This window comes from Trichoplax adhaerens, genomic scaffold (assembly GCF_000150275.1).
Source record: "Trichoplax adhaerens TRIADscaffold_6 genomic scaffold, whole genome shotgun sequence".
Taxonomy (NCBI): Eukaryota; Metazoa; Placozoa; class Uniplacotomia; order Trichoplacea; family Trichoplacidae; genus Trichoplax; species Trichoplax adhaerens.
The window spans coordinates 4925738-4946999 of NW_002060948.1; the positions used below are offsets into that span (position 1 = coordinate 4925738).

The following is a 21262-nucleotide window of genomic DNA, read 5'->3' on the forward strand; positions in this document are numbered from 1 at the left end:
ATCCTGTAGTTGAATTCAATTGGATCAATCCATGAATGGTCCCGGTAGGGAGTCAACACCACATAGTAGAGTACACGAAGGATCAGTATCGTCGTAATGGAGTCCATGCAGGATACAGACAGTACTACCTAATAAGTCATGATCAAGTACTAACTATAAAGAATACCTTAGTTGATGATTGTGAAGGAATCTATAGTACAGGCTATCAAGTTCATTTGACCGAAAACAGCGCAACCCGAAAAAACCCGATCAAAGGGTTGATTTTCTAACCCGAAATGACGACAATGCCTACTACAAATACACTGTAATACGACATCAATTCTGAACCCGAATCCCTCCCTCGAATCGGGTTCAAGGAGGGATTTCGTGCTGACTTTGATTGACTTCAAGACCCTGGTACAGTGTACAGTACTGTACCAGAGTCTGTACTCTTGTGAAGATATTGTACTGTACAGTACAGTACTGTATGACTTTCGACCGTGTTAGGGTTTTTACTGTAGCCTGTACGGTCCAGCAGACTGCGTTCCGAAGCTTCATTGGATCTGATCGATGACCTTTCTAGCCAAGTACAGTGTACCACACAGAACAGTACAGTACAGTACATCGGATTCTATTGGGTTCCGCTATTTTGGGTCCAATGCACTTGATCATCTGTAAGCCATGTACTGTACACTGTAGAATACCGTACAGTGTACTGTAAGTATCTACTGTACAGTACAGTACTGTACTGTACTGTAGTCCAAGACTCCACGGTCGTACCGTACAGTACTGTAGAATGACAACGACTACAGTAGACTAGGGTGAACAAACACACACTCAGTGTACAAAAACACTCATCTGCGCAGCATATTATCTGTACAAATATTAGGGCTAGGGTTAGCGTTGTGTATTACGGTCCGGTACGGTATTATGCTACAGTTCTGTACCGGTACCAACACCAGTCATGATCACAATCCAGCAAGAGTACATGTCTAGAAAAAGACACTCTGCCCATGGCAAGGTATGGTACTGCGCGATACGCCTGCCTATGAGTCCATTTAGCGCAGTAATCAAGGTTGACACCATCAGAAGCTTCACCCCTTTAGCTACAGATGCAACAAAGCGTCGACATCTTGTGATCCGGTGACATCCCAAGCGGTCGTCAAGTCAACGTGATGATTCTTCCTTGCCAATTTCAATCAGTCTAAGCTGCAATCGAAATCTTAATGGAAGGTTTGTTGCCATTTATTGGCATTCTTCGATGCCTTTCTACAGCTTTAACTTGTTCGATATTCAATCCATTGAATAATCAATCAAAGTAGATGGGTATTACAGGCCATGTTTCCCCCTCCAGTCGACAGTTGTTGTTATCACCCCCAAACTAGTCATCGTCATGCCTAGGTGATTAAACCTTACTTTACAGCTTCTTTGCACGTAGACTTCTTGTATCATCTAGACCCAATCAGCTTTAATGCAGTCAGCATACAACCATTTTATTACACCACTAGGATAGACTTATGATGGTAGTCATGGTAAGCAAGGACAATCTGCACAAGAGTGAAAAGGGAAAACAATACTTTACAGTACAGTATATTGATTTAATGGAGAAGCAATATTGTTGAAAGCCGGTCAACCTGGTTGCAAGCTATACAATCTTGTTTGAATCAAATTACCAAATGAGGATTCTCTCCATCAACAACGATATCCAATCGACAATCAGCTTAGTTCACTCTTGTAGACTACATCCTCTCTACCTTTTTGTACCCTATCAACGATTTAAAGTTGCTGATCAATTCGTATGTGTATTGTTGATGATTTTTTTTTTTTCTTTTTTCTCTTTCCAATGCCATTTGGATCTATCTGCTGTACTACCATGAAATTGCCTTCATGAATTGGCCATTCTCATTATCGTTCTTGTTTTGTTACCATCCAATTGCGATATTCTGACCGTCGCCCGCACACATGCAACTTAGATGCCAATATAGTTCGTACCATTTCTCGTATTATTCAATATTTCGACGAGATTTTAATCAATGAAAAATTATCAGCAAGAGCTGAACAACTTCGACTTGACTTATTACGATTAGCAACTGATTTACAACAAGTTGCACAAGCCAGTGAATTATCACGCAGTTCAAGATGGAATAGTACTCGTGGTCGATGGTCTGCCGCTGGCCAAAAAGATGCTCAAGATTTTGTATCTGTTCAACGTCAGATTGCACGAGGTGAAGTCGCTCGTCAACATGCTCACTATAAGACGATGCCGTGTAGGATACGCAAGCCTCGTCCCCAACTCTTTCAATCATGGTTAAAAGGAGATCAAGTCGAGGTCAGTTTCATCATACTGCTGTAATATTGCTTCAAAATGATTGCACTACAAGTAGATAGTAAAAAACTTCAAATTACAACCCCCAACGTAGCTTTAGCTTCTGTTCATACGATCTACTCGGATCCAAATCAAACCTTGTCTTGTAAACACAACAAGGAAAGACCACTTAAAATACAGTATATACGCGTATAGGACATGAGTAAAAATCTTGTATATCATCCATTTCTACAATTGATAGACCACCTAATCAATGTTGGATATCAATGTAATTACTATTCATTGGCCTAATTGTAGACCACAACGATCATTTCCTACTCCATTTTACATTTGTCCTATGATTATAACTGTCAATGTCACGAACAAACAGTTCAATTGAGTTGATGCAAGGGACAATGGAATGATTTACTGATTCATGTTTATCTCCTGTCTAATTTAGAGTACTATAAATGGCTTATGAAAATGAGTTTATTTTCCACCATCAATCATTTACATAGACTCGACTATGTAAAACAAAGTGTACTACATTTCCTAGTTATGAAAGAAAATACCGCGCGCATGTTTAGCAAAACAGATTGTATTTATGTTACCCCAATCAACGTCATATTTATCCTTGACAACACTCCGTTGATGATGATTAATGTCAATATTCCTTACCTTATGAATTGCAAACGAAACATCAATCAACAAAATTGCCAGCTCGCTAGACTCGACACTTGTACTGTATACAGTGCTCATAACAACCTTCATGAAAGTTCTACTACAATAATTATATTATTATTATTATTTTAAAGTACAATTAAAACGATCATACCCAACACTATCCCATCATCATTAATGTATTCTATCCTAGGACGACTTGAATTGTTAATTAAAACTGGACATTGCCAACATACAGTACAGTAGTATCCTAATCGCCAATGATGATCTACTCGCGGTTGCACTTTGACCTTATAAACAAAGTCAATTTATTCCATCTTGTAAGTTGGATTGTTTGATTTCTGCCACACTGGCGTCAAAGTCTCAATCCTCCCTACAGGGTTTCTATATTTGGTCTTAGTTAATGTTATATGAACTACACTTTATACAGCATACCATGAATAAGGATCGCCTTATCAGTGTTCCATTTTGAGGAGGACGATTAAATCAAAATGACCGTCACCAAGTAGTGCTTTCACCTAAGAATGATGCATGCTTAGGTTGCTGCACTGTATAAGATCGCAATTAGCGTATACCGTAGTTCGTAGACTCTTCAAAACTATAGACATCAGCGTATGACTATTAACCGTAACAATTATTGGACTAATAAAGAAAGATACATGCTTAAAAAGTGGCTATATTATAGAAGATCGCATGTGTGCGTATACTGTAGTTCATAGATTCTTAAAACTAGACATTAGCGTATGAGTATTAACCCCCAAAGGTTATCTATCTCAGCAAAGCAATATTAAATGAATATACATCAATTCTTCGATTAAATCAAAATGACCGTCACCAAGTAGTGCTTTCACCCAAGAATGATGCATGCTTAGGTTGCTGCAGTGTATAAGACCGCAATTAGCCTATACCGTAGTTCGTAGACTCTTCAAAACTATAGACATCAGCGTATGACTATTAATCGTTCAAAAATTATTGGACTAATAAAGAAAGATACATGCTTAAAAGGTGGCTGTATTATAGATGATCGCATGTGTGCGCATACAATAGTTCACAGATTCTTAAAACTAGACATTAGCGTATGAGTATTAACCCCCAAAGGTTATCTATCTCAGCAAAGCAATATTAAATGAATGTACATCAATTCTTCTCGTCTAGGAGCAAGAAGATGATTCTGTCTTTGATCAACATGATTCAAATCAAGATCAATCAGCGATAGCAGCAAATCCCGAAGAAAATGAAAAACTAAATGAGGAACGATATCTTGAAGTAGTTGAGTCAGATTCGGAAAAAAATGGAACAAATAGCCCAAAGCCACAAACAAATACGCAGGAATCGATCCAATTTAAGCAAGTAAATGATGTTGTTGCTATCAACATAGACGATGTTGTCCGTGTGGCCACATTTATAGGTCAAATATGTGAATATCGTGTCGACGGAATAAAGGAAAATAAATTGCGTTGGTGTGTCATTACCAAAGAAATGGACTTGTATCTATACGATACATTCAATCAACCTTATGTTAAAAAAATGAAGTTACCTGGTTATAAGCTTCATTTAATTAGCCAATATATGGGATCTTATCAACACTTTATCATCAAATTAAATCATCAGGATAGAGTCCCAAAGACAATCAGCTTTGTTATGGATAGTAAGCCAGAAGTCGTAAAATGGCTGAACTTATTTTGTCTTGCCACCCATCCTGAAAAACTGTGTAAGCTCTACCAAATAATATCGACTACTTTAATAGTAGTATCAATCAGCCAAGCATTAGTCTTAACCCCAAATATCATCTTATATTCAACTCGTGTATAAGTGTATTTAATATTTGAAATTACTAGCCATAGTTTGAAAAATTTTGATGCTATCATCATTTCAGTGTCTGTGGATCTGGTTGACGACGAAAATCCACCATCAAAATTCCAATTACTGCAACGACAAAAGCGCAATCATCATGCAACCGTTAGAAAACGCAACGTAGCAATAGCTAGCGGAGTTAAACAACCTAGAGCAAAATCAGTCGAGTCAAGTTATGACGATGATACATACGTGTATGACGATATATTTGCTCAGTTGAGAAAATTAAGAATGGTAGGTACAGTAGTGTCATTACTTAAAAATAATTGCACTACATCAATGACGCATACTTCTAATAACTTTCATCTATGTTACCTATTACAGTCAATATTTCATAGCAGTTTGCCAATCAATCAAGATTTTGAAAATATGCTAACTCAAATATCTGAACAAGAACAAATCAGAGTTGACGAAGAGAAATCGAAAGCTATGAGGCCTCGCAGTGAGCGTACATCTCAAGATCCAATCAACACGACTCTACGAACGACAATTGAAAATGGGGGTACTGTTCGATCGAAATCAGCTAATAGCCTTCGCTTGCCGAAACCAATCGATAGAACGATGTCAAATACAACTTCCGTTTCGACAACAGACGATTACTATGATCGTTCCGATAATATCAGCCGATACGAGATTAGCAGCGGTGCATCATCAGATGTGTACTTGCAGCCAAAATTAAAGCCAGCCCTTATCTATGAAGATGATAAATATGAGGTCCCTGTTCTATCAGAACTTGGTGCCACTGACACTAGTGTTAGGAAGGAAATGCCAATTCTTCCTAAACTTCGGAAGCCACCTTCTCCGCCCTCCTTCCGCCCGCGCAATAGAATACGACGGTTTATTAGCGATAGTTTCTCCGATAAATTCGATACTAGAGATCGAAATACAGAAGTAAGCTGTAGTATCCATTCATAACTTATTATAGATAAATAGCACGTGCATATTATACAACTAATTAACTTAGCTTGCAGATCAGTTTACTACTGCAGCGCTAATGCAATGTATCATATTTCGCATTATTTCAATAGCGCTTTGAAAAATTAGCCAAGAAAAGTTTAGTTAGTGGTTACCTGTTACGCAGTGGAGGAGCAAATATTCAACGCAAACGTTGGTGCATCCTCACGAAGGATAGACTTTATTTCTTTGTCAAAGAAAGGGATTACTTGCCGCGTTCTATAATGAAACTGAAAGACTGTCATTTAGATGAATCACAGTTGGCTGAGAAGGCTATTATTACGTTGATCTTTCGAAAATCGAAGCGTATTAAATTAACATGTACTAATCTGAATGAATATAATACGTGGCTTTCCGCTCTAAAATCTGCTTTAGAAGAATTTCGTGCCACGAGCTCAGATTCTGAAAGTAACGGGGTTAGTATAAGTTGAAAGATCTTCAAAAATAGGATGATGATATTCTTTCAACCTCTTTCTACTATCTGAGTACCTTATGCCGATTTATCATCATTTTTTCCTCTTTCACTCAGTCTAAGACGCCGAAGATAGTTAATGATACCTCCGATACCTCCGATAGCGACAACACTGATGTTGAAGATTCCCACGCTACTACCACATCTTCTGACAACACGATCAATGTCAGTCGAAGTATTACTTCTGTATCAACCAGTAAGTTGATAGTTAAATGATATCAAGTACATAATACGCTATTGTTCGATAGCTCTAAAGAGCTGATGCGAATTGTAAATATTTCTAATGGAAGGGTAATTTTTTGTACCAGAATCAGGAATTGTAATCGTAGATAGTGATCCAAGTAGTGGAGGTAGTGTATTAAGTTTCAACTATCAGCAACCATCCTTCTTCAGAAACGCCTTCCAAGGAAAATTAGATCGTTGTATCTTTGAAAATAATAAATATGTTTGGCAAAACCGTTGGTGTGAGATCAACAGGAGTATACTATACTGCTATGTTCGTGAACGGGATAGTATTGCTTGTGAGTTTCAGGTATCACTATATCAGTGTCGTGTTGAACCTGTTAACCTAGCGGATAAAGGTCGTCCATATGCTTTCAAACTGATTTCGTCTGATAACCAAGAACTTGCTACCTTTGCTCATGACAATCGAGAAGCGCTACAATCCGTTATAAGACTAATTAGGCACGCTGCTGAGGTAAACCTGTGCATCTACTTTTCGTATCATACATTTTAAAGACACCAAACTGATACAATGACGTAAGCGAATTCTTGCAATAAAATAACTTTGTTATTTTAAATTTTATTTTAATAGATGTCAAGTCCAGTCGATATAAATGAATATGCAAAAGCTGATAGCGATTTGGAAAGGAATGCCAAAACTACTAGTGCTAAAACGAAAAATGTCAAAAAACCTAAGCTACCGATGGCTCTATTTCAACAACGACCTTTACCGCCACCAGCTAGTAACCTAGGCAGAAGTAAATCATCACAAGACATTTCTAGCGAAGACGGTTAGCCTACATTGGGAATAAAACGATACTTATAAATTTTAGTAGACTGTGGTTAAATTTGAAAACTGTTAGCTTTAAATAGGAAACACTTCCCGTAATAGCCATTGAAAGGATATTTATCCTTTTTTTTACGTAACAGGCTTTTACGAAAGGAATTTACAAACTGCCCAAGGTTCAATTGACACTGAAGTCGTATACCATACACCAACAAGTGCTACATCTAAAGGATTTAGCGAAGAAATATACGAAGATATCGATAAAGCCAAAAACGTTATCTTAGATATGTATGAAGAGGCCAGTATAGCCACAAGCGGAGTATCTACAATTAATAAGGATAAAAACATTGAGGATTTATACGAGAAAGTGGACGATTTGAGAGAGGTAAGATGACTTTATTTTTGCTCTGGAAGCACTATTGACTTTGCTTTCATTTTATTGCTTACTTTAATATTTCAACAGAGATTACGAAAGAAATCAGTCCAGGTGAAGCCAATTACCGAGACTAGCTCTAGTTCGAATGCTTCAAAGTCTGTAACACCCCGACATCAGTCTTCTGACTCAGCCAAAAATATTCCTACTGATTCTGATAGTGATATCGGTGCTACTTCACCCCTGTTTAACTCGGCCAATTATGCCTCACTGAATAAGTTAAAAAACATGAATAGAACTGATTCCGGTAGTAGTAGTCAAAAAAGCTTAGAGGCACCATTTCCAAGTAGAACCAGAAGTTCATTTTCAGATGGAGAAATGACAGTTATAGAAGGGGAACTAAATTTACCAAAGCAGTCAACAATGAATTTGACCTTTAAGAAACGCTGGTGTGTAGTTAAAGCATCAGATAGTCGTAGCAGGTATAATTTTGCCCTACATACAATATACTCATATTCCAAGGCTTACTGACTGATTGTTTAGTTCATTTTTTACTATTACTAACCGATTATATTTATATCATCAACTACGATATAGATTACTCATCTTTCGACGCAAAGGCGATCGCAAACCTACTGATGAATACATTTTATCCAAATTGCAATTATTGGTTGACAGTAAACTTCCAAACGAATTTAAGCTGAAGTATATCAGTGGAGAAAATGCCGGCAGCTCTCTTCATTTTCAGGCATTTGGTAGAGAAGAAGCGGCTGCTTGGGCTGAAAAATTACTTAAGCATACCATTATTGCAACGCAATCAGATGCCTCTATAGTAGCCAGTTTCATTGCAGAAAATTCCGCTAATTCAGGCGTTAATACTCCTACTAATTTTTCTAGAACTAGGAGTAAACGGTTCTTTACAGGTAAATACGACTGAAAAATGATCGTTATTGCTATATTTTATATTTTGTACAATATACTAAAGTGTCATTTAATTTTTGTGATTACTAGCTATCTTTGACAATAAAGGAAGATCGAGTAGCTTTACTGACGTACATTCAGAAAAAAAAATGGGTAAGGCGATCCAGAAACGGTTAACAGCGACTATTGAAAGGGATGAAAAGGTATCAATGTCAATAAATCAGCTGATGCAACGAGAATCGCAATTGCAAGCTCAGGTTGAAAAAATTACTTCTGATCTAAAGCGAACTAAATTGGACTTACGTAATGCCCAAGATACTCAAGTTAAAGCATCTTCTACCGAGGCTAAACTTGCTAGTAAGACATGCGAAAAATTATTTAAGAAGATGCAATCACTTGAACAGTCGTTGGAGAAAACCATACAAGATTTAAATAAGACGCAAAGTGACATCAAGCGTCTACAATCTAGACGCAGCTTTGGTGACATGCAGATATCACAGAGTTCGCCGAAAACGAAACCTCGAAAGTAGAACTTGTTATTGGTCGACGATATCATAAGATGAATGTCAGATGTAGTTTTACTTAACTCAAGTCTTGTATGAACTACAATTGATATCTTATTTTACTTTTATCTATTCATATGTGTATCTCTGCTGCAGCATAGTTCTATGATATCAACGACACTGAATCAGAATAATTTATTATCTACAGGTGTTATGCCAACTATTGCTGCTATACTTCTATCTTTAGTTATTTTCACATTTATCGTTCAAGATTTTTATTAGTAATGCGGTGTCTGATCAAAAAGTAAATAGGTTGATATGCATTTATATACACTCATATACATAATACATATATATATATATATGCCATGATAACATCTTTTATTTGATTATTACCATAGCGTTCGATGTTGTAGTAGTAGGCTAAGTCATATCTGTTTTAAATGCGGACTTTACACCGTGATAATTTGTCAACGGAAAAATATATACATACGCGCATATCATTATTAGAGAGTAATCTTCAGCTTATTTAACCTTTAAGGTTCAGTGACAGCTTATCAAGTCGGCATGATTATTTTAAGTAAAGCATCAGTTTATTAGACAGCATTGTAGTTATAAACTACATTATTATACACATATTCTTAGGCTGTATTCGTTTTTATTATGTTGGGATCGTTCGTAGAGTTGTAGCCGACTAAACAAATCTATGAACTAAATCTTAATTGATTTAATGCACAGACTTATCATTATTTATTCTCGGCTTTCATTTATAATAGAATTTAAAGCAAGCCTATACGTATCTAAAATCGAAATGATGTAGATATAGTATCCATTGGATCAATATAAGATGTATCTCATGCTAAAATGTATCGTCTATCATAAATTAGTTTTTATACGGTAATATTTACTTGGTGTTGACACTAATGGTCTGGATATAATGCATATTTTTATTAATGCGAGATAATGATGGCTAATGATCAGATTTTCTCCTGAAAGTTTTAACTATAAGATGTTAACAGTTCTTGAAAATTATAAGCTTTGCTTAAAGCATATTGTGCAATTTACTTCATATTATGCCTAGGTTTTAAATTTATATCTTGGCATATTATATCCAAGATTCTAGCAAACACATCGTGTATGTATTCAGTATCGATGGAATGAATATGTAAATATTCAGTCATGTCGTGTGCGTAAATTTTTTCAGTTATTATAATTAACGGTGCAAGATTAACTATTTAACGATATTGTGGTCTGTTTTTGTAAAAACTGCCATTTTACACTAGAAGGAGGGAAGTGATGTGTTAAAACTTGTACAATGCGGTGAACTTTTAACTTGGGTTATAAATGGAATGGTCGATCATGTTTTAAAGTGTGAGCTTGTTATTATTGAAGTATTTTTTAACACGCTATCTTACTCTGTTTAGTAATAAAAATAACAATAAATAGCCATGTTTCTTGTGGAAAATAAAACTCAGCTTATGTATAACCCTTTTCTCTTATTGATATTCAACAGTCAAATTCAGAAATTATAAACAGTAGGTATTCAATCCCAAATTATCACATTATATGACATCTACAACTATAGGAGATCGCAAAGTGTCTACGTTGCAAAAGCTACTTAAAATTGCTACAGATTTTGAGAAGCTATGATATGAGGATGGAGCGTCCAACAAAAATATTTCTCCTAATCTACTGTTATATTATTCTGAATAGTAACCCTGTTGTAAAGGAATTAACAAGAGTCATAATATATCATCGTATATAAGTGTCTAACCTTTTCTAAATCTGATTTCTCATTAAGCCAAGTTAAAGTTAATGTATGGCTAAATTTCGAAGATTATTTAAGTTGAAAGGTATTTCTTAAGATTACCACTAGCAACACATTTTTTAGAAATGTCACAATTTAAGAGGCTTCTGAATTGTGTATGCGTCAGTTCTAAAAATAAAATTTACTCACATAAATGCAGCAGTAAATATTGAAATTCCGTTGAATCAACCTGATGAAACTGCAATACATATTGATTGGTAATACAAATCAGCCTACTCGTCCTTTTTGATTTATGCGTAGATCTTATCACTTGAATAAATAGTCAACGGTGTGAGATAAAGTAATAACAAAAACAGATCAAGACAAGTTTAAAAAACACCATCGATTTGTAGAAGCAACAATTAAACATGAAATAAATGATAAACAATTCATTTAATTTGATTTAACACTTCAGCGCTTCATCCTGTCATCATTACACTTTCAAAACAAAATTGTCTCAGTTACAAACCTCGTCACTGCGTAAATAGTCTTCAAGTTAGGATGGTCTAACACCTTATTTATTCGATCCTTTTTACGCAAGAGATGATTATGAATGAGTCAAGATTTTCTTACAACGCTAAGCCATCACTTAACCTGCATCCCCTATCTAATATACAGTGTCTATATCCGGATTTTCAATTATAAAAAATCATGTCTAGGTTAAGCGTTTTTATATTAATTCAATTACTATTATGCAATTATAGTAGCATAATTGAAGCTGCTGCTAAGAAAGCTGGTAAACGAAATGTACAACGAAATAGAACCGGTAATAAAGGTTAGGATACAATCATTGCCGATATTAAATATGGTAATATTTATAATTTTCATATTTTACTTGGAACATAGGTTTTGGATTTTGTCGTTTCGAATTTATGTGTAGCAACAGACGACAGTGTATTAAAATGAACTATATTTGTGATGGCGTTAAAGATTGCAGTGATTCTTCGGACGAAAGATTTTGTAGTAAGTACAGGTGTATGAATAGTAGAAGCTTCATTGAAACAGGTATCGACTATCAATAAGATTGTCTCAAGTTACAGATCAAATAAGATAAAAAATAGAAATTTGAGGAAATTATTCATTTTATACTTTGATGAACCATAAAATTCATCCTGCTTAATATTTAACACAAGTGGTTAATACTTATCGTTTAGAGTAGTAGACAGGTAAGTCAGATCTTGTTAACGAAACTCGATAGCTGTACTCTGTAGTCTGCAGAATATATCGGTCCTGCATCTATATCAACTGGACGACCTCTGGCGAATAACTATTGATTGTGATCCAACCCTTCATATAACCTTTTAACTAAATTTTAAATCATCTAGAGCTGCTTAATTAATAAGGCATGTATCACCTCTATATATTGGTGCCAGCTCCATGAGTAGTATCGCTTCTGAAACACTTTGACGACAGATCCCTCCTTGCAGAACCATTAGCATTGTATAGAAGGCCAGGTTCTACTTCTTAATTTTAGTTCGCTTTAATGCCCTTCTTAGTGTGCAGTTCATGTGTTCTACGATAAAAAGTAAGGAGGTTAAATACTCTAACATAATGCCGGTTTTGTTAAAAATATGGAGAAAAGTGCTAGGCAAGCTAGTCTTCTAACAATTGTTGTTTAGTGAAGCACTATGCTAGCAAATCACAAACTGCTTTTGTATGATAAAATTAGATATAATAGGCTAGAATTCAGCACGCACATACTCGTATATCCGTCAGCATCAATTACAGGTACTGTAATTATGGCATTGCTAAAGCAGTCTATAGTCTAGAATATACATATGCTGTATCTGTTCGTAGTACAGTGTAAAACTTTAATTATTGCCAATTATATCATCGATATTGCTTCTGTTACTAGTATCACTTTTATGAGGCAATCTGATAGCCGATGTTAATAAAGCACGAGGTTTGTAGGCTATACCATATTTGTCAACGTGTTTTCTACCATTATCAATTCTAATTTTTATTACTGAGGGAAAATTGTTGTCAGCATTACCTAGGGCAAATTATAATTTCGTATATTACGCATCTCTACCATCAATGCAAATTTTATTGCAACTATGGTTCTCTCATATATCTCGGTAGGATGATAAATATGATAAATATGATAAATAGATAAGAATACAGTATTGACCTAACAGGAAATATTCTAGCCTATATTATATCAGATATTCATATATTTTAAAATTACGAAAATACAATCAAATTTGGATATTTAGCAAAATATGTCGCAATATCATGATCGCTTTCTTTTTAAAGTACATTGCGTTAAGAAAGGATTTCGTAGAAATGATGTAACCGACAATATATGAGAATATATAATTAGGCATTATATATTCTAGTCTATAACCCAAACTGAATTTATATACAGCATTGATTGAGCAAGGATTCTTATTTCGCGTTAATTTTCTGGCTATTCGCCGCCTTATTAGAGTTCTATTGTAACACAGCAAGAGATAGATCACGCTCCGCCTTTAATGTAACATTTTATTTGTCCGGACTCTTAATAACATACTTTACGAAGACATTATCTAATCATAAATCGAGTCGATCCTGGTCGATTAGTAAATACAACGCAATGATGTCCTGATCAAATTCTGTAACTAGCACTATAAAGTTGATTTCAGTGCATCTTTCTACCGAGCTAATGCTATCCATGAATTGGTCCATCACGCAAATTAATTTGCACTTATTTCAATTACAGAAATCATTGATATCAATGATATAATAGTGCATTAGTAGACTATACTTTATTGCACTCTAATTAATATCGGCTTTTAATGAATTATTTCTTACCGATAATGGGATTGGCCGTGTTATGACGCATTCCTGTACTCTATAAGGCTTCTTGCTTATCCATAATTTGATTGTGAAGACACTGTGTCTACAAGAATGGCTAGACAACTTGCAGACAGGGTTGGAACATATCGCCCTTGAGAAAAATTACACTTCATTCAAAAAAATAAACCATCTTGTTTATAATTTAAATGATCAAAACCAGAATCATATAGAGTAAAATATTAAAATATTAAAGTAACATGTAATGCTGTTGTCAAAACTTGATATTAAAATAAAAATTAAACTAAGAGGAAACTGACAGCATTTGACATGTTCCTGCATGCTAACGTTATGGTTCTGATAAGCAAGGTGAAATTTTTCTTAATTTTAAGATTGTGTTAAATTAGTTCTAAACTATACTTAACTATAGAAAGCTTTAACAGAGTACAACAATGCTCTGATCGTGAATATCAATGCGAAGATAACAGCGGTTGCTTTAGGTTAAATCGGGTTTGTGATAGTAATATTGACTGCCGAGATGGCTCTGATGAAAAGGATTGTGGTAAGTACAGTATATATGCTTATGACAGCTTCATTTCCTGCAGTGATTATCAATTAGAGTAAATTACGTAATATCAACTTCTTTACAAAAATATTAGCTCTGACATAGCTGATTAATTACTGTCGATTGCAACAAATGAAAATTATCTCTATCTCTTACCAGCCTCATTTTAAAGATTTAAATACGTTTTATATCTCAAGGAACACGCAGATCTTGTCCTTCTACTCAGTTTAGCTGTTCTGATGGGAAAACGTGTATTGCTCGATCCTTAGTATGTAATCGGCAACGTAATTGTCCCGATGGATCAGATGAAAGAGACTGCTGTAAGATACTATATACATTCAATTATTAAAATGATATAGGAAGTCTATTCGTAGTAATTAATTATAGCAGAAACGAATATCTATACATCCAGAGCTTAATTTCTCTATCATCATGCTAAACGAAATGACACTTTACATAAATTAGCGCGAAATAAATAAATACTTTTAATAATAACAAATCGTGACAATTAATATTTTTCTCCTTCTAGCTAAACGAATAATATGTTAGTACTTTTTGCCTTGATATACCAATATCTAACGGAGTGGATAATAGCGTACAAAAATGTCATGATATGCTATAAGTAAACTTTAAAATAATGAACCATAATAATGAGCTTGGTACCATTTTGTAACCTATTTCATTTGTTTACTTACTGATTAACTATGGATTGTAGCAATTAGTCAGCGACGATGTGGTAGCAAAGAATTTGCTTGTCTAGATGGCAGCGGCTGCATTGCAAAATGGCGTATCTGCAACGGGGAACAGGATTGCAATGATGGATCAGATGAATATAGCTGCTCAAGTACGAAAATTATGACTCAATAGGATAACTGCTCATAGAAGAATACTCCTAGCTTGCTTAGTGTAAAATTGACTTGAAACGCATATTGATGAACGAATTATGATTATAAAAAAGATCAATAGTATCTCTTTCGGTATTGGTCTAGGAAATCGTTGTGGTATTAGCCGCTTTAAGTGCAAGGGTAACGATCAATGTGTGTCTTCCTTTCAAGTTTGTGATAAAATCCGTGACTGTGTTGATGGGTCCGACGAATCTCAATGTGGTATGCAAGCAGTAATAACGATATCATGATTCGGTGCATGTAGATTTATCAGCTATGGTCATGGTCATACAGGAGCTAAAGTTTTTTTCAGTAGTATGGCTATCGCTAGGGCTATCAGTCTAGACCTGAGGCTATACATAGAAATACTGCAGTTTTAAATATCAATAGTAGAAATGAAGGCATACGAAGTCATTTTTGTTCTCTACATTGTCCGTGCATAACGTAACAGAACAAATCCTTTTTACCCAATCATGTCACTTGCTTAAATATTTATCGTTAGAAATGGTCATTATTGTATTTAATAAGTAGTTATTTTATTCGTCCTTAATAAGCTGATCGAAAAGAATGTGGGGATCGATTTTCGTGCTTTAATGGCAGAGAATGTATTGTTAATGAAAAGAAATGTGATGGTTATCCTGATTGTTCTGATTCATCCGACGAGCTCAACTGTGGTGAGTATAAGCTATCCAATGCTACTTTACGGAGTTTAAATTTCTATCATACGTGTCATATATAGAAAAAACTGTATTTCTAAAGCAATAAGATCTGAGTTAAATCCTTTTAAATAACCAATATGAAATTTTAATAACAATGATTTGGATAAGGTCGACAACAATGTAGCGCAAGACAGTTTGAATGTCTAATCACCATACAATGCATCGATAAAGATAAAGTTTGCGATAATAATGATGACTGTGCCGATGGCAGCGACGAATTTGGATGTTCTAGTAACGCTATTAAATCAATTTCTCGCGTGTAGTGGATTACCTAGTTCAAGCAAAGTAATTTAAAGTATAACACTGGTCATGTATTGGTTCATATTATGTTAAAATGTTATATTGTAATTAAAGATACTCATGCACGTTTGCATCATAAACTGTTCAATTATACCAATATCATCCAAACAAAATTTGGCTGCAGAAATAAATTTACATCTTTACTTTTACGAAGTGTTTATCTCTTGTTTTGATTTATCATCACAAAAGCAACTATTCCATTATAACGTAAATGATTAGGCAAGAGTAGGATTATGCATAACGCAGTTGAAAAGTAACATTATTTTTTTACTTGCAATTAGTATTTCCAATACAACATCTTTATATATAATGCCAGTGGATCAGATTATTGCATGATAAATACGGTATAAATGGCCGGACTCAATTTTACGAATACAATGTATTTCAATGCTGTGAAAACAAATAACAAATTGTGTAATGCTATCGACAACGATTTTATGATAGTTGTACGCATCAAAAACTTACGTATTTGAAATATTGTATAAAAATTCAATTAATAATATAGCTATACAGAATCCAATCCAGATATATAAATTTTTAATAAGCATATTAAGACAGTAGTTGTACATGTATTAGGCATCATAATTCTATGCAATTACACAATAAGTAACAAATACTGTGATAAAATTTATAAAATTTATAATAAGTGAAAAGATATTTGTGTTTATATTCATTATCAATTTATACTTGTACTGTTTGTTGTAGATTGGCTCGGCAGAAAATATTTTGATTTTCCACTTACAGCCCATAAAAAATTCGCTCACACAGCTTACTCGACAGCTAGTTCATAATCATGCACTAAAATGATTACGTATTATCGTTGTCGATGGCGCATATTCCAATGTAAACAATCGCTAATACTTATAAACCAGTCCTCAACTGGATCGTTGGCACAAATACATGCTAGAGGATGAATGGAAGTAGTGATGCAAATACTAGAATGAAGAAAATGATAAATTTTGATAATTGGTTACGACCTCATGTTAAACGTAACACGAGTATATTCGGCTAACACTGGTAATGCTAGAAATCACTTACTAATCATCAGGAGATAATTGTTGACGTGATCGACCATCTACTGAGATCCACATTGGTCCTCGAGCATTCTCGGAAGTTTGAATTTTTAATTGCACTCCGGCGGGTAAAATAACTGGTCTCGATGACAACGCATGAGGGCAAATTGGAGTAAATAATATTGATGGGACACACGGATGGACCATGCAACCTCCGGATGCAAGAGAATAGGCGGTGCTGCCAGTTGGAGTAGCAATAATCAGCCCTGTTAAATAGTAAAAGTGAGAGCGTTTAAATTATTAAGCAGGATGTTAGCTGAAAATTGGACCACAGTTTGACGAAATCGGTCAAATTCAACTTTGTATAATTTCACACACTGCTATACTGTGGGCATGATCGTACCGTCGCCTTCAATGTTCGTTATATGTCGCTCGTTACAGATGATATTAAGATTAGTTAAAAAAGCTGATGGTCCACGATCGACAACAATCTCATTTAGAACCTAAGAAAATGTCGTTTATTTCGGATATATTTGCAAGTTTATGGGTCTTTAAAGATCTTATAAAAATTAGGTTAATAAATGGTAACTTGACTTACAGCATGTTTCTCTACTGTTTTATTCTTACTAAAATGAATTTCGCACGTGAGGCGATTACGTAATGCTACTCGAGGATTGTCTAGAGTAAAAAAAGAGATTCTCTATCAGTAAAAGTTAATTTCATTGAGCTTCACCTTTATAACAGTATCCATAGACTACTAAAGGTTTTCTTCTGGTAGTATATGCAGTGACTAACCATCCAATACTTTATCAATAACCGATTTGAAATCGCTTATTTTAAATTTAGTTAAAAAGCCAAGGGTCCCAAGACTAAAAGCAATTACAGGAGGCGCATTTTGCTAGTAAAGGGAGATGAAAAAGTTATTAACTCATGTTATTGCAATCAATGCGGTCCTAAGCTGGTTACTTAGAAACCTACAACGATGTCATAGCGGGCACGAATAGTGGAAGACTAAGCAGTGATAAATCTGCTAAATGATATAGTATTTTAGTATCATTTAAAAAGGGTACTTATTTAAGATAATTATACTTGAAAAAGAGATGATGCGTGTAGAAAAGTGCCATCGCCACCAAGGCAAACCACTAGGTCAACCAGTTCCAATTTATAGTCATCTATTTCTGAAAAAAACAATGTTAAGACACTTCTGATGAGTATATAGTATGCGCTTTATTATAACAACACTGCTACAAGTCTATAGCTTGCCCATTAATAAAAGATAAATTAAACCAGCTAAATTCAACATTGGGACTATTTATATTTCGACGTATGCAATTATTTTGTAAATTACCAATATTAATTGTTAGTAAATTTTGCAATGTGCTGCGGAAATGATGATCATCAACGATGCCAGGTTGATGTTTAACAGATTCCTCTATATATACTTTCAGCTTCCTTTCCTGAAATAATAGATTATGAAATTATTGGTAGTTATAGGGCTGTTTTTCAGATCAGGGTATGAAAATAGTCACTAAGATAGATTACATACTATTTGAAAATGTGATGATTATGAAAACTATAAAAATACTACCTCTAGAAGCCATTGGACAATTGCCTTAAATTCTTCAGTAACTGTATCATCCATATCCTTTTTAACTACTAATATAGATGTAGCAGGAGTATGCCAACCCAGCTGCTGATCGGCAGGATCTTGAAGCACCCTGAGTAATATACCCCGATAACAATAATTCAATGTAGCTCAGACTAGCATTTAAAATAGCATTGATAAGACTTGACATAGGGATATAGAATAACCTAATAGATTAATATAATCAAGCGACAAAACCACAATCACAATGCTAAGTGATACAATTCAAGAATAAAATGACATTTATTTTCTTTTCATGTCAACATGGAACAAAGTCAATGTCTTACATTCCATTCTTAATTCCCAGCATATAGGCTTTCGGTCCAAATGTCATTTCAGGTGGACGAGCATTTAAAGAATAACTCCTGCAATAATAGATGGATGAAAGAACTGAATAAAGTAATTATAATATTGTAATCTATTGGCAATAAGGTATACTAAAAATAATAGTCCATTATAACCATAAGAGTCGGGTAGCTATTAATGGTATAAAAATGAATTCAAAAATAAAAGTGATAGCGATGCTGTGGCGAAAATATACCGTGCTGCAATGGGTAGGAAGCAATTCTTTGCTCCTCTCCCATCTTGACCCTATACAAGAAATGTATCTATGTATATATTCAACTGCTGTTTAAAATACTATTTTAAGAATGTATCATTCTCTGAACTTATTTGTTGTACTTATTAGTGATGACAAAAGCTGCTACAAGATTGATTGATTCTTGTGCATGTCTACTATCCAAAATAAAATTAGCAACCATAAAGAAACATGTTGGTGGAAATTGATAACAATTTTCAGTATGCTAAAGTAAAAAAGAAAGCCAAAAACAATATACACCATAGTTGTGATGGTATAGATATACTGCATGTTTCTCATTGTAATTGTTGCAAATGGAATTGGATAAGCCTTCGGAATGTTTATAAAGGTTTAATTAAACTAACAATTTAAGAATGTGAAAGGAATCCAATGAGAAGTTGGCTCTTTCTCATGTGCTTCATGGATCGTACCCTGATGGGATCATCATTTGATGTTGAAGGTTGACAATCGCTTTTTGAATCTTACAGTCTACTACTGTCGCCATTTTTTTTCTCATTTTCCGCCTCCCACTATGGATGTATCATATCATATGGGTAGAATGGATTGACTATATCGGTCATGACTGGAAGCATTTAACAGTACCTTGTAGAAGATGTAGAGTATGCCTACAGTATAGAGGTACTGTTATTGTAAGCGTGTTTATACCGATGAAGAAAGTGATGTTGGGTAGATGAAGGGGAATAAACTGCTATGTCAAGCTGTAATAAAGAGAGAACTTGTCTTACAACTTATTCATCAATCTTCACCTGAAGCTATAAACACTCGTATCTTGGAATATAGGACTAGCCAATGCATTGATACTTCCCTGATGATCATTGGATTGATTATGATCATGATCTTGGAGATAGAGCTTTTCCCCTTTCTCCATCATGTTGCTATCATGATTTAAGGGAGATCTCGATGACGTCGTGGTTGTCTTTCTCCCTGAAACGATCGCATCGTCAGCTCCTAATGTAGCCATGACTATAAGAACATAGCGTTATTAGCCAGGAATACAACGGAGACTAATGGAAACGATGTTGTTGTTGTTAACAGAAAAGGAAGATTAAGGATCGATCCAACGCGATGTTCGATGCTGTTATGGCACTTTTTGCACTAACATCGATCGTTGTAAGCAGACATGGACAGTTTTGATCAAGTAATGAATTCTTGGAGACAATGCTGTTGTTGTTGACAGAAAAGGAAGATGAAGGATCGATCCAAAGCGATGTTCGATGATGTTATGGCACTTTTTGCGCTAACATCGATCGTTGTAAGCTGACATGGACAGTTTGATCAAGTAATGAATTCTTGGAGACACTGTTGTTGTTGTTGACAGAAAAGGAAGATGAAGGATCGATCAAGCGCGATCTTGGATGATGTTCTTGCGCTTTTTGCACTAACATCAATGGTTGGAAGCCGTCATGGACAGTTAAATCAAGTAATTCTTTAGGCTAAACCACAGTATCCACTGCTTGCAATGGCCACTCTCTTCTTCTCCAAATAGGTTGGACTTGGATGATGATTTTTTTGCTGCGTGATGATGACCCTGGTCGACCTCGTCCCCTCCTTCTCTTAGTAGTGTTGCTCAAACAGTCGTATCAGCCTACGCTTTCTACCAGTCCAATACTAGTGGCGCTGTACTAGACTGAACAGTCGATGACAAGTCCCACCCTGACAGTCATTGGAGTGTTACCCAGTACCAGTACCAGGGTAAAATGCCCCTGGTCGTTGCATTTTTACACTGTTTACTATACCGTAGTTGTGGCCGCAAGGATTGACGGTAGGTTGGGGGTTATTTTGCGTATACAGTGTACAGTATGACAGGAGTGTCGGGTCACTTGGTATGTTGTGAATGGAATGGGACGCCCATCCGGAACGACGATGCCACTCAAGTATTGAATAGAGTCTATCAAATGGGGCGAA

General features: G+C 35.1%; 3 protein-coding genes across 3 annotated transcripts; 2 read left to right on the forward strand and 1 right to left on the reverse strand.

Annotated features, from left to right (window-relative positions):
* Nucleotides 1-967: 967 nt before the first annotated feature.
* Nucleotides 968-9078, forward strand: TRIADDRAFT_57658 (uncharacterized protein; the record flags this gene model as incomplete). Its single annotated transcript, XM_002113421.1, has 13 exons — nucleotides 968-1000; nucleotides 2003-2308; nucleotides 4121-4613; nucleotides 4842-5053; nucleotides 5144-5710; nucleotides 5848-6189; nucleotides 6303-6441; nucleotides 6554-6942; nucleotides 7060-7258; nucleotides 7398-7639; nucleotides 7718-8109; nucleotides 8225-8550; nucleotides 8639-9078. The coding sequence occupies 13 exons, from the start codon at nucleotides 968-970 to the stop codon at nucleotides 9076-9078; spliced, it is 4080 nt and encodes a 1359-aa protein (XP_002113457.1).
* A 2652-nt stretch (nucleotides 9079-11730) lies between these two features.
* TRIADDRAFT_26984 (uncharacterized protein) lies at nucleotides 11731-16064 on the forward strand (the record flags this gene model as incomplete). Its single annotated transcript, XM_002113422.1, has 7 exons — nucleotides 11731-11863; nucleotides 14064-14199; nucleotides 14406-14518; nucleotides 14914-15042; nucleotides 15188-15304; nucleotides 15637-15760; nucleotides 15932-16064. The coding sequence occupies 7 exons, from the start codon at nucleotides 11731-11733 to the stop codon at nucleotides 16062-16064; spliced, it is 885 nt and encodes a 294-aa protein (XP_002113458.1).
* Nucleotides 16065-16915: 851 nt separating this feature from the next.
* Nucleotides 16916-18840, reverse strand: TRIADDRAFT_26765 (uncharacterized protein; the record flags this gene model as incomplete). Its single annotated transcript, XM_002113805.1, has 8 exons — nucleotides 16916-17036; nucleotides 17140-17380; nucleotides 17518-17617; nucleotides 17704-17792; nucleotides 17910-18012; nucleotides 18204-18292; nucleotides 18463-18571; nucleotides 18703-18840. Coding segments are annotated over 8 exons (990 nt in total), but the record flags the coding sequence as incomplete, so codon positions are not given.
* Between the last annotated feature and the right edge of the window lie 2422 nt (nucleotides 18841-21262).